Source organism: Asterias amurensis, chromosome 14 (assembly GCF_032118995.1).
Source record: "Asterias amurensis chromosome 14, ASM3211899v1".
Taxonomy (NCBI): domain Eukaryota; kingdom Metazoa; phylum Echinodermata; class Asteroidea; order Forcipulatida; family Asteriidae; genus Asterias; species Asterias amurensis.
In genome coordinates, this window is record NC_092661.1 from 9,991,210 (window position 1) to 10,005,603 (window position 14,394).

The 14,394-nt window shown below is 41.6% G+C and overlaps 1 protein-coding gene across 6 annotated transcripts in view; it reads left to right on the plus strand.

Moving 5' to 3' along the window:
• Positions 1-13,692, plus strand: part of LOC139947288 (uncharacterized) — a 116,544-nt gene extending 102,852 nt beyond the window's left edge. For all 6 annotated transcript variants that reach the window (XM_071945180.1, XM_071945183.1, XM_071945184.1 and 3 more), the window contains 8 exons: positions 1,602-1,684; positions 2,220-2,309; positions 9,134-9,242; positions 9,495-9,580; positions 10,077-10,276; positions 10,547-10,653; positions 11,279-11,426; positions 12,054-13,692. In XM_071945180.1, the coding sequence (XP_071801281.1) occupies positions 1,602-1,684; positions 2,220-2,309; positions 9,134-9,242; positions 9,495-9,580; positions 10,077-10,276; positions 10,547-10,653; positions 11,279-11,426; positions 12,054-13,692 (2,462 nt within the window). The remainder of the gene's footprint in view (positions 1-1,601; positions 1,685-2,219; positions 2,310-9,133; positions 9,243-9,494; positions 9,581-10,076; positions 10,277-10,546; positions 10,654-11,278; positions 11,427-12,053) is intronic.
• The last annotated feature ends 702 nt before the right edge of the window (positions 13,693-14,394 follow it).

Here is a 14,394-nt window from a genome sequence, read left to right on the forward strand (position 1 = left end):
TTATTCCCACCAAAGGAAATTGAAATGTTGTGTGTTAAGTGAACCATTATACCCGTATACAGTCTACACCTTTATCAAATTTTCAAAACGTAGCTAAGCACAACAACATTATGCTTGCCAGAATCACGTTAGCCGCCAAAATACCAGGGTCCAATTTCATAAAGCTATTAAGCAGATAATACTGCTTGACACATTGATGAGCACAAGTTGAGTGGGACACCGGTCACAACAGTGTAAACTTAATGTATGTATGGCTGGTAACCTGTCTGCTAAACAATTCTTGTCTGTGCTTAGTAAGTTTTTTTGTGCTTTACAGTCTTTATGCAATGAGCCCATGACACATGTACAATTCATGTCTGGTATCCTGCTCATTTTTGCTTATCAGAAGTTTAAAATTATTTTCTATGTTGTAATAGAACTCGGGAAAGTACTTGGTAAACAGTGCTAACACAAATCGGTGTAAGGGTAAAACCAAATTAATAATCGGAATATTGCTTAACAATACGTTTGCTTAAGCAGCTCTACGAACTTGGGCCCTCTGGACGCATCACAAACTGACAGACCATACAAAATCTTCTAAAATACCCCTTACAACTCATTCGATTTAACGCGTTAGTAGTGAAGCAGTTTCTACCCATCGCCGTCGCGTCTACCTGCTGTCGAGCTTCCGAAGAAAAACTATTATACCTGATTCGGAGTTGTGTCATTTTCTGCCTCGCTGGAGCCTGTGTACCGATGGACTTGCTCGCAAATTAAATACACATCATCTGTACGTTCGGATAAGCACGGCTCAAATCTGCAATACAAACATCCACCTCTCAAAAAAGAATTGCAAATCCGCCAGATTTTGTTAATGTATTTTTTTTTTCAGGCCCAGATTTTTTTTTGTGGCGATACACTTTTTAAACATGGTCCGTCCTCCTCCAACCCTTTTTAATGAAGCGTGGTAGATCAGTCAACAAAAGACACGAATTGAAACCGAATGAAATGTCAACACTAATATCGATTTGAGAGACGAAAAAAACGCCGTTCCGTGAATCACAATTTAATCTGCTTTTCGCGTAATTTAGTCCCGTCGTTTTTTGAACCAATATTAATACGTCAACACGCTGGGTATGTACACCTGTGAAATCGCACACAGAGACTATACCCCTCGTGCGAGCTGTTTTATTTTTTATTTTTTATAGAACTGATGTAATTTTCTGCATGGATTGAGGAAGGTTCTCTGATCCTTTACGAATTTTGTTATTGTAAAGTTATTGTTGAAGAAAACAGATTGTGGTCTGCAGGCTGTGTAGCCCGAAGCAATGCAAAGAATATGATGGACAAATAAAAGAGTTGTTATGATATGCAACAAAAAGGTTTAATATTTTGTTGTTGTAACTGAAAACAATATTGTTTTGCCAAACGTGTCTTTAATTTTTGCTGTTGGTATTTTTGTTTTTGCAATGCAAGCAATAGAGACAAATGATAGATTATTCTTTTGATATGCAAAAAAAACGGTTTCACCTTTTGATATTGTAACTGATAACAATAATTCATATCTTTGCAAAAATTTGTCTTTAATTTAATTGTTTGTAATTTTTTTTCTTCTTTTGTAGGACTTGGAGATTCGTGGGGAAGTCGGGTACCAATGTCGTCAATAGACAGTTTAGCCAAGGAGCTCGGCGCTCATCTACTACAGGTAAAACTAAAACCCGCAATATTTCCTCGTGAACTAGAGTGGACTCTTGCTGTCGTTTTTCACTTCACACTTTCAAGCAACTCTGAGGTCATCTGGGCCCAATTTTATTGAGCTGCTTAAGCAGAGAATTATGCTTAAAACCTGTCTGCCAAGCAAACACAAGCAGGACACCAGTCATAAACATTACATGTGACATGGTGTTTCGGATGGTACCCTTAAAAGTGTGGTAATCATAGCTATTTTGTGCTAAGTAGTTTTTGTGCGCCTATTAGCAGCACCAGAGCCCAATTTCATTGGGCTGCTTAAGCACAAAAGCAGCTAAGCACGACAAAGCCATGCTTACCAGAATAAGGTTACCAGCCAAAATACAATGTCACATGTACAATCTGCGACTGGTGTCCTGCTTATTTTTGCTTAGCAGAAACTGTTTAAGGATGTTTCAAAAGAGGGCGCTATCAGAAGTAGTTTGACAGAATCTCCAGCCACACCCTCATCACCAATGTAATGCCTGACTTATAATCATTGTCTCTTTCAGACACTGGACGGTTTCATCTTCGTCGTGTCTCCAGACGGCAAGATAATTTACATATCAGAGACGGCATCAGTACATCTTGGATTGTCACAGGTAAGGGTAGCACTTATAAGTTGGCACCTTTATATAATAGTGGTATTCTGTGCAATGCGCTTGGTACATGGTATTTGGTACTTTGTAGTACTTGACTTGGAACTTTGCATTTCGTACTTGTCACTGCTTGGCATTTTGATGCGTTGTACCTTGCATTTTGGAATATATATGGTTGGTACTTTTGCTTCTCGGTACTGTTAGTACTTGGTACTTTTTGCACTAAGGTAGTTTTTGAGAAAGGTAATATGTCAGTCAAAATTATTAAAAGACTTCAGGCCTGTAGCCTTTTATTGGACATCTGAAAGCACACAAATGTTGTGCAACAAGGGAGTTTGTTCGTTCCTTAATCTTCTTTAACTTCGATGATAATTGAGTCACAATGTTCACCTTATTCATACGTTGGGGTGCACCATGTGATAAAACTGGTCTTTGACAATTACCTAAGATGTCCAGTGCCTTTTATGAACTTGTAGAGGTAGGTCCACCTCTTTGATAACAAAAGGGGAAGGTCACCTATAGTTGACACTGAAGTGGGTCAAACAGAAAGTAGTCCAATGCTGACAGTCTGCACTATTGAGAGATCACTTTCGGTTTAGCTTAATAAACTGCGTGCCACGATCTCTCTCTCTCTCATTGGTTGAGAGTGATTGATCGAACCAAGGTCTGAAAAGGACCATGTTGGTATCTTTATTATTACGTACACTATGGTTTCCTATTGCCAGATCAGCAGCAAATACTGCACCACAGCACTATGTAAACCATTACATTGTGCTTTGGGCACTGGAGACTATTGGTAATTACTCATTCAAAAGTTAACAATTGTTAGCATAAAAACGTACTTGGTAATGAGCACTTGGGAGCTGTTTGTAGTATAAAACATTGTGAGAAACGGCTCCCTCTGAAGTAACACAGTTTTTGAGAAAGAAGTAATCTCATTAAAATATTTGAATTGAATTCCAGACCTCAACTGAGGTTTCGAATTCAAGCATCTGAAAGCACACAACTTGTGCGACAAGGGTGTCTGCCTTCCATTACTCTCTCGCAACTTCGACGTCCAACTGAGCTCAAATTTTCACAGGTTTGTTAAATTACCAATAAGGTGTATAGTGTCTTCAATGGATTAATGTCCAGTACTTCAAAACGAAGCTCCATACACAATGTCTAAACCTTGCATGATAAAGTACTGATGAGCGCTTCGATACGCCATATAGGGGTGTGATAAAGCGTAATATAAGAACTGAGTGTTATTGTTATCAGATTCTTCATTACTGGAGATTATGTTTGAGCTGCGTACGTGTTCTTCGGCCATAAATTTTGATATAACGTTGAGGGCGCTTGTTTGGTTGTTAAGATAGTTGAAGTGTTTGATTGATGAGAACACTTGGAAACTAATTACTATAATACCAATGATTTAATCCGTTATTAGATCCAGTTGTGGACTTTGTGTAGAAGACTTCCCAGTCGCCCAGGAAGTTTTGGCACTTGTATACATGATATGCCTACTATATATAATTTACACAACATCCTTTAAATCTGGAATAATCTTTTCACGAAAAGAGAGACAAGTTTTCAATGTCGAGATATTTAGTTTTGCATCAAAATTCTGATTGACTTTATCATGATCGTAATCTCTGTATAGTGTCTGCTAAATCACTTGCTTATATTGACGGCCGTTCAAGTAGTCCTGGAGCTTAAAACTGTATTAGAAAAAAAATGTCTTTCAATAATTTGAGTTTGAACTAGAATTGAACTTCCGTGTACATGTAGGATTACCATTGTACACGCTGATCACCATACACTGTGCAAACTAGCCGCTTGTTGGACTATAGTATGTACCCGCAGGGCGTTCTACAACAATAGAAAGTGTGTCAAGTGGACAAGTCGACCTACATTCTACACTCCCTTTTTTGTTGGAGCTAAACAATCCCACTCACGTTGACCTTAACATTGTCCACAACCAAAGAAAGACTCTGGCATTCTCATCCAGAGGAAAAAACGTGTTTTGGTGTTGGTTCATCTGGTGTAAAATTATAGAAAGACCAGAAAAGAAATGTGTTTGAGGGTTTTGTTCATCGGATGAACACTATAGGGCCCCCTCCATTATACCAGCTGATGACGAGATCACGTGTGAGTTTGACCCAATTTTCACGAGAGCGGAGTCAGACCAATTCAGATCAAGGTCGCCAGACAATAGCGCCATCTCTGTGGCATTTGGGGGATCTTAAAATAGAAATGTTTTTAAGAAGCGTTTTGCTAGAAGTGAGTACACAATAGCCCGGACGGACAAAAACCGGTTTTACTTGGCGAACTTTTGTCAGAGACGGCAACATGTTTGGCTGTCTGGTAATATTGTGAACGCCCTCCCCCCAACCCTAAAGAACAACTGTTTTGGGGAGTTGTCTTTCTGTACACTCATACTCGATGTTTGTGGTGGTTGAAGGACTACATTTTAACAGCAGAATATACACTGCAAAAACTAGGGTGTTAAAATATGACACCCTGGGAGTTGTCCCAAATAGTTACCGGAGAGAGAATCAAACTTAAAGGGTCTATGCACTTTTTCCTTACACAAAACACAATGTTCACAGATTTACAGTAGAAAGCTTCCCTTGAAATTTTACTCACTGAGGTGCTGTGGTTTTTGAGAAATGAGTAGGCCTAAAACAAATGATTTTTGTCTCAGTGTTTGCATGTAAAAACGTATTAACCAGTTTTGCTATAGTTATGGTACAATATCATAACTGGTAAATGGGATTTCTGAGACGAAATTTTTTGTGGACTTGTTTTGCTCATTTTTTCGAAAACTATAGTAAGTATTACTGATTTTCATTTCTAGTGTAATATTTAACTAGCGGATTCCTTATGACGAAATTCACGTTGTCGAAGAAGACAGTCTAGACTTAGACTAGGCTGTTGCTTATTGGTCTTGTAAGCCTGGATTAGCTGTGGTATGCCGCATGTACAAATTTTTAGAGAGACCAGGGGTGGATTTCACAAAGAGTTAGGACTAGTCTTATCTCGAGTTAGGACCAGTTACTCGTCCTAACTTAGGACTATCCATGCAATTTGTTTATCTCCTAGGACTAGTCCTAAGTTAGGACTAGTCCTAACTCTTTGTGAAATCGACCCCTAAGCTCAGTATGAGAGTCACTGAATTCCTCCGAGAAGAGCTTCGCTCGGTCTGCATGGTTACACTTTGTCATGTTTTCCGTGAATGACACAGAGGGCGCTATACTCAAATCACCACCCAGTATAATCAAGTCCGCTGCTGTGGCACATTCACTGCATGTAAACTCGACCGTCATGTACAGTTAATTAAAAGTGTCTCAGTGTAAATGTTTCCCCTTTTTCAATCGCAGTACTTAATCATTTAGCATGACAATTTTGAAGCATAGTTTTTTCCGATTGGATCAAAGAGGGATGAAAACAACGCGGGCTTTCAAGCTGGACCTAACGGTGGGACCTGAGCGGAAGTTACCCGCCTCATGCCCGGTGCCTGTCGGAGCACGCGGCCCCGTATGTTCACCACTTTCCTTCCCAATAAATGCGGGATAAATAGTGAATTAATATGCAAGGATTGGTCCTGATCACATGGCGACCATTACTGGCCTGTGTGGCTTTACGTCCGTATAAAATGAACTATAATATCCCGTCACTATGTCACTGTCTAAATCGAGAGTGTCACACTTAAGAAGACTAATTGGATGCATTGACAAGGATTTGAGTCCCCAACCGACTAAAAACATCAGCCGAGGAGAGAAGGCTTCACCATGCGTGAAACGAAAATGATGTTCGAATAAAAAAAAGGCTTTCTAATCGTGGCTAGCAGTTTGAGCACATAGTGGGTGTTCATCCTTTGACTGTACGGTCTAGATGGTTGACTTTGTTCTGTCATGCGTACATGGGCTGCCAGTGGCTCTGCACTTTCAACGGTTTCCCCTCTCGTTGCTTACTGGGGGACTCCTCTACAGCCCTCTATTTGCCAGCGAGGCTATTGAGCGAGATTTTTTTTTCTGGAATCACAAACCTTAGCCTCTAAGCCGGAAAACGCTTACACAATCGGGGGGATGGAGGTGATATTGGGGTTTAATGTACCGTGGGATAAGTCGCACGGACAGTATGTAGGTCAGGCTAGGAGTGAACGTAAATATTGCCCGTTGGCTGGCCGATATCTTCGGGGAGTTGGAGTCAGGGGCAATGTTTGCATCAACACGGGTTTAGGAGAGTCGACAGTTGCCCTCCTGTTATGATGATTCTAATGGGTTGCTTTGGTATCTCCCTATACTTCACCCCCGCCAATCAATCTACGAGAGAAGGGGACGAACCTCTCTATAACCGCAGCCGTTGAATGGCCCCTCATGACCCACATGTCGACGGCCCCTCACTCCCTCACCCCTCACTCCCGCCAGAGTCCCCGAACCCCCCATGGCCCAAGTGCCGCTCAATATTACGTACGGCACGCTGGACCCGTAGTCATGGGCCCCTCTGTCTTGCTCTCTGGGCGGAGGAATCAGGTCATACTACTGGCCAGATTATTTAATAAAGTGCACCATTTATTATTGACGTCTCCAAATTAGGTTACAAATTGGCTTTGTTGTTAATATTAGACCGTTAATGTCTGTATATTTTAGCTGGGCGAATTGGCAAAGCATGTGATGACAGACCACTGGTCCAAATATGACTGCTATAGGACATTTCAATCCTCATACTATCCTATATAAATGGACGCCATGTTGGACTATTGTTTTAGGACAACTCAATGTTCAGATTATCTTATATGGACGCCATATTGGACTATGATTGCTATAGGACATTCAATCCTCATATTATCCTATATGGACGCCATATTGGACTATTGCTTTAGGACAACTCAATGTTCAGATTATCTTATATGGACGCCATATTGGACTATGATTGCTATAGAACATTTCAATCCTCATTATCCTATATGGACGCCACATTGGACTATATTTCATTGTGTTTACAATTTGTTAACTCAATGTTAAACATGGACGCCATCTTGAAATAACGAGTCTTTTTGGAAACACATTACTCAATGTGGACTGCACAACGTGGACATATTATTTAATAATGTATCACAAAGTTTGATGTCTTGCTTTAATATTCACTGTACTGTAAATGCTTGATTATCGTTTGATTTCAGTGTTCTTCTAACACCAACCAATGACATAATAAGACCGACCATGGCATATTATTGCACCCAAAAATCAAAGCAAACATTAATTCGGATTGTTTTGTATACTTATTTTGTTTACCAAACGTGTGTGAACCTCCTCTGGGTATCTCGATATACCTTCCCTCCATCTCTTAGATATGTTAAGTCATACCCAATCTAGGCTAAGCCTGACAAGATCCAATTCAGCATCTTAAGCGACTTGGGCAGCGACTATCACAACTAATTTTGGCATGGCGGAGTAGAGGAAGTAATCTTTGCATTTGCTTGAGGGGGAGTCTAGAAGGGGAAGCGGGTTGGACCCTCAGTGACCCGGAAGAGAAAGTAATTTGCGTCAATGGTCTATGTTTCCAAAGGCAGATCCTATATTCAGTTCAATTTAATAATGAACTTTTAGTTCAATTTTTTTTTTTTTTTGGGGGGGGGGAAACTGCACTCATTATGTATGTCTTTCTAGCCTAGTCACTCCACTGCATTAGGAAAGCCTCTTCGCCAGTTCTTAGTTTCACTCTATCCTGCGCTGTCTGTCGCCAAGCATGATGCCCCTCAATGTTGTATATTTCATCTCGCCATCTTCTGTTGTCCCTCTTTCTCTCGTCCTGTTTCTTGGAGTCCAGCTGGTTGTTTTGCATGCCATATCCTGCGCTGTCTGTTGCCAAGCATGACGCCCCTCTATACACTTACCCCATCCCTCTTTCTCTCGTCCTGTTTCTTGGAGTCAAAAAGGTTGTTTCGGAGCCAACCTGTTCTGTGTAATATTATTACAGGTACACTCTCAGTGCCTTTTCTTGATACGTTATGATGGCTAGAAAGCATTGAGGCTTTTCAAAAAAACTAAAAGTAATATGTGACTAATGACCATAATGCGACAAATAGACATCACAGGTAATGACAAATGACACAAATTTGCCAGACCGATGACAGTTCTAGAATACGGTCACAGCCAGAATATATCTCCTGTACTTCACATCTCTCTGGAAAGTATTTGAATAAAAATCTGCATTTTTTTGAAAGAATTAGTATATCACTAAGTGGAGCATTTTTGTTATAGACTTGCAAAGGCCACCATTTTTTATACCAGCTCTGATGTTTCTGTTCAGCAGAGTGCGGGTTCGAGTCCCGGTCGTGACACTTGTGTCCCTGAGCAAGACACTTAACTATAATTGCTTCTCTCCACCGAGGTCAAAGACCAGTCTTCTCACTTGGTGTATATCAACTGTGCATAAAATAACGAAACTGTGAAAATTTGAGCTCAATTGGTCATCGAAGTTGCGAGATAATGAAAGAAAAAACACCCTTGTCACACGAAGTCGTGTGCTTTCAGACGTGATTTCGTGAGGTCTCGAAATCAAATTCAAATATTTGGGTGAGAAATTGCTTCTTTCTCGAAAAATACGTTACTTCGGAGGGAGCTGTTTCTCACAGTTTTTTTTATACTATCAACAGCTCTCCATTACTAAGTGAGGTTTCATGCTAATAATTATTTTGTGTAATTACCAATAGTGTCTTTAAGGAATGAATTAAATTGGCCCAGTGACTAGGGATAATATTGTTGTGAGCGCTTTGAGGTGCCCTTCGGTCGTGAAAAGCGCCATATTATATTTACCGATTATTATTATTATGTTGTTAGGTTGAGCTGACTGGTAACAGTATCTACGAATACATTCATCCAGCCGATCATGATGAGATGACAGCCTTACTGACCGCCCACCAACCATACCATACACACGTACTCTCAGGTGAGCCTATACAAACAATCACTACTTCGTTAAAGGAACATAACAGAATTGTTTTTGGCAAACAAAGCAGTTGCTGGCAGTGTAAGCACTTTATGTAATCCACCAAAACGGACAAACCTGTGGAAGTTTGAGATCGATCGGCCATCTTGGTCACGAGAAAATTACCAATCCAATAAAACAACCTATGAAGAAGTACTAAAGGAGAGTTGTCATGTTTGTTTTAAAGTTTGCTTCTTTTTTTTCTCTGTATAGATTATGAGATTGAGCGGCAGTTTTTCCTGAGGATGAAATGTGTGCTGGCGAAGAGGAATGCTGGTCTTACATCCGGGGGTTATAAAGTAAGAGCTTCAAGAAAATATTACTTATAATAATAAATTAAATAATATTCTACATTATTAAATAACTCTTTTCTCCATACAATGTCCGCATGCACATGTTCATAATTTAGGAGAGGATGTACCTGTGAGTTTACTGTAGTTTCTCTGAGGACTGGACACTAATCAAATTAATAGTTTATAATAACCATAAACCTATACTTGGTAATAAGCAATGGGGAGCTGTTGATAGTAACAAAACATTGTTAGAAACGGCTCCCTCTGAAGTAACGTAGTTTTTGAGAATTTTAAAAGAATTCAGGCTTGAAGCCTTTTATTAACAATAGGATTAATCGAGTTACTTGTTCAGACTCGAGACAGGATTAGTCCTAGCGTTTCGTGAGAGAGGTTGCACTCTTAAGTTTATAATAGTTTTTCTTTTAAGCAATTGTAAGTTGGTCGTTAACCGTAAAAGAAACATGATATATTTAACATTTTGTATCTTCCTCTTTCTTGTTAGGTTATCCATTGCTATGGTTATCTAAAGATCAAACAGTACTCCATGGACGTAGCTCCTTATGATGGTTGCTACCAGAATGTGGGTCTGATCGCCGTGGGACACTCTCTCCCTCCAAGCTCGCTAACCGAAGTCAAGATGTACAGCAATATGTTCATGTTCAGGGCAAGTCTGGACATGAAGCTGATTTTCCTGGATGGAAAGTAAGTTTTATTTGCCAATCTTGTGATTAATGTTGTGTTGATATATTTCTGACAATTAAAGCAATTAAAGGGACCAGCAAAAGTGACTAACACTGCGTCCCAGCTAGGTAGGTAGCTTGTGGTCGACTTGACAAAGAGGTAGGACTAGTCCTAACTTAGGTCTAGACCTAATGAGATACTACAAACTTAAGGTTAGTCCTAAGTTAACTCTTTGTAAATGTGAATTCTGTCATTACTAAATAATGGTTATTGATATTTTGATATGAACAGAGTGGCACAACTCACCGGCTACGAACCCCAGGATCTCATCGAGAAAACACTCTACCAATTTGTTCATGCAACAGATATACTACACATTCGTTATGCCCATCATACACGTAAGTATTCCACACTCAGTGTCAATTCAAGACTAGTGCAATAGTTTTGTGGTAAAAGCATTAAATGCATGTTATAGCAAAGACAATTATAATATACACGTGTGCCAGATATCATGATTGTACCACAATGTGACACTTATAGTACTAAAGTTATAACTTTAATAAACACATTTCTTTCCACACAGCTCTTTATTAATATTAGAGCCACAACGTGGACATTCCTTTGTTCTGTAGACTTATGGAAAATCCTATTATTTTGGTATTTTGAAACCTTTTATCCTGTCATCTGGGGTGCGTTTTGGCGGCGGTAACCAAAAACTGTTTCGGTTGTTGGTCGTTGGTTCTGCTGTTCAGACTGAACGATAACCGGTAACTGTTTTGGTTATGACGTCAGAAACAATTATTGGTTACAGCCGCCAAAACGAACCCCTGGCTGGTCAAGATTCTGCATGTCTTTTGTGGAATGTGTGTCATTTTAGTCTTGCAATGTATAATACCGACAATGAGTTGTGTTTTAAACCGAAACAAACAAATAAAAAATAAATAAATACATAAATAAATCAACGAATAAATAAACAAATAATTTATTTTTATTTATTTATATTCTTCCCATCTGTTTGCACAGTGTTGGTAAAGGGGCAAGTGACGACCAAGTACTACCGATTCCTGGCTAAACATGGCGGCTGGGTGTGGATGCAAAGCTCTGCTACCATTGTCCACAATAGCCGCTCGTCGCGCCCTCATTGCATCGTCAGCGTCAATACCGTACTGAGGTAAGTACAGGCAGCCAATCAACTGGTTTCGACTGTTGCTATGGAGTGTTTTATGAAAAGGCCTATTCTTCAACGTTATCGCTCAATAATAATAATAAATAATAACAGCATTTACAAAGCGCCATATATCAAAAAGAAATGCTCAAAGACGCAGTACATTAAAAGGCAAAAACCACTAAACATTATTAAAAGCAAAACAATTTCGTAGTGCAAAAAAGGCAATATATATATTATTATGTCGAAACGGTGAGACCATTAAGAACTCCGTCTTGGTGGTGAAGTTAATAACGATCCTATGTTATGTTTCAGAAGTTGCCCCAGCCGATTTACTACCTTCCGCACAGGTAGTAATTAAAAGCAAGAAAGTTCTTTCCATAACTGAGAAGTCTCCCGAAATTCCGAAAGTCTACTCCGCGGTAGCAAAATAATATAGCAGTACAGTTATCATAAGAAACAAATATACCTGGCATAGATGCACACAGGGTGTTTCCGTAAACCAACTATATTACCTTTTAATGGGACAGTATTTTTCTACCGAGGAAAAGTCAAGCTTAAAGTTAATAATGAGTTTGATTGTGACGTGTCACTTTTCCAAAAGATTTATTTATTATGGTCTTTGTTTTACAGCAATATTGAAGACAAAGAACTTGTTCTTCAACTGGATCAACTCCAAGCCAAGACTGAATCCGCCTACACAAGTCTTCAAGAGAAGACACGACCAGGTAAAAGCCATCGATCAAGCAAGTCCAAAAGCAAGACCAAGTTCACGCCGTACCAGCTCCCCACTCAGCCGGCTGTGATGTACGGGGAAGCTGCGTCTAGTTCGGACTACACCCAGGCCAAGGCGTACGCTCAATATGCCGCTGCGTCCACCTGCGATGTGCCCATGCCAGCTGCCCAGTACGCCACGGTCCCATACCAGGAGGGGCTGGATAGGTACAATGCGATGTACCCACACGCTAGCTACACCACAGCTGGCTACCAACACAACATGTATACGGACAGTGCATATAATTACAGTAACTCGTTTGCGTACCCGACAGCTGAGGCTTATGCCCACTGTATGAACGAGAGGTTGCAAGGTTACCGTAGTGGACATTACGGGGATGAACGGTATTACACAGCCTCTACGGACCCTAGAGGTTACTACCACCACTGGTCAGCATCGACAGACCGCCCGGTGGCGCAGTCGCAGGGATATCACTCCGACGTAGCCGCCGCCAACACAGCAACAAGTAAGAAGAGTTCATCAACGCATGTGCAATCAGATCACGACAGGCTCCAGGAGACCAATCCAGTGTCTTGTTGCAACGGGACTGGGGTCTCTACTGCCGACAGCAACCAATCAGAGCTGCTGTTGCAGCAGTGCGGGCACGCACCCAGCGTGTCGTCACCGTCTCGCTCAAACGCTGCGGTGTCCCACGGGCGCCATCAACATGAACCCATGACAGAACTGACGTCATGCCAGAGGCAATCTCCCTTACTTACTACGCGTAGCCCCTCCAGCACGTCCGACATCTCACCACGGAGATATCACAGTCGCCAGACTACCAGGGAACAACAACAACCAGACGTCGTTGAAACGAACGGTATGCCCGCCTCAACCAAGTTTGATAACTTGGTGAGAGCCACGCAGAGACTTGTCAAAGACGAGCAAACCAACAAAAAACAACCCCGAACCAAAGCGTCCGCTGCCGTACAACAATCGTCTGAGACCACCTACGTCCATCGGTCAAGCCCTGCTGCCGGTAACACTGACCAATCCTGCCGGCAGAGCAGTCCCTTGCAAGCCGACACCCTACCGGCGCGGACATCCTCTCGGACTCAGACCCACAACAACGTTGAGAACGGGGGCGATATGGAAAGCCGTCGCCCCAGAGACTATCACGCTCATGCAGACTCGAGGCAACGTTCCTCGTTTATGACCACTTCGGAGCATACTCCAGTGTATCCTATGTCCTTACCACGCACGGAACACTTGACTAACCGTAACGGTGTAACTGAGTTGCAAGACAGGGGACCGGAACTCGGCAGTTCTTTGTACAGCACAACCAAGGAGCATTCCACGTGCTATTTCAACGATGCCGCCAGTAGGGCCTACCTGGCGTTCGCCGATGGCGGCGCTCTATCTAGTCTACGTAGAAGCGGGAAGGAGCACAGCTTTATGCACGCAAACAGTGCAATATGTGACAGGGCTGCTATGGGTTGGTACAGCAACGGTACACACGGCCATAAGGAGCACATGACAAATGGTTATGCTTATTGAAAATAATATACTTATGGACAATCAGTTTGCCATAATGCCAGATAACCGTAATGAACAAAAATGTGAGCATTTTTCTCATAATAATGCTTACATTGTCAATCGGAAGAATAAAATTAGAACGCACCTTTTCAGAGCTAATTATTCCGGATATCAAGTGAGTTGTACGCCTATAGAAACGTCAATTACTACATCACATGGTCACAAACGCATGTCACAAGTAATAGGCCTAATTAAATGGCCCAGTCGAGAAAAGTTTCATACCCTGTCACACAGCGGAACTTTAAACAATTATTGCGCAATCAGAAACTTGTATATAGAGGGCGCACTATCAGTAGTCTCGGGAGGAATAAAGCTACGGCTAGATTGCGCGCGTCTGCTATTCTTCAACACTGGTAGACGCGCTGATCAAGACGTAGCTGTAGCCGAAGTCGTCGTTTCGGACACGGCCTAACATTGGGTGCGTTCGTTTAGCTTCCCTGGGTCTGCTGCCCCCGGCGCGTTAGAATAGCTTTGACGTCATTCCAGGGGCTCACACAGGTCAACCCCAGTGCCCTGCTTATAGAGTGGGTCACTTGGGGGCTGGCCCCAGGTGCATGACGTCACTACGAGAGCGGTGAGTGATCGTTCGTTTAGCTCTTGTCAGGGGCTCACCCGAGTGAGCACCTCGGGGTCGACCCAGGGAAGCTAAACGAACGCACCCAT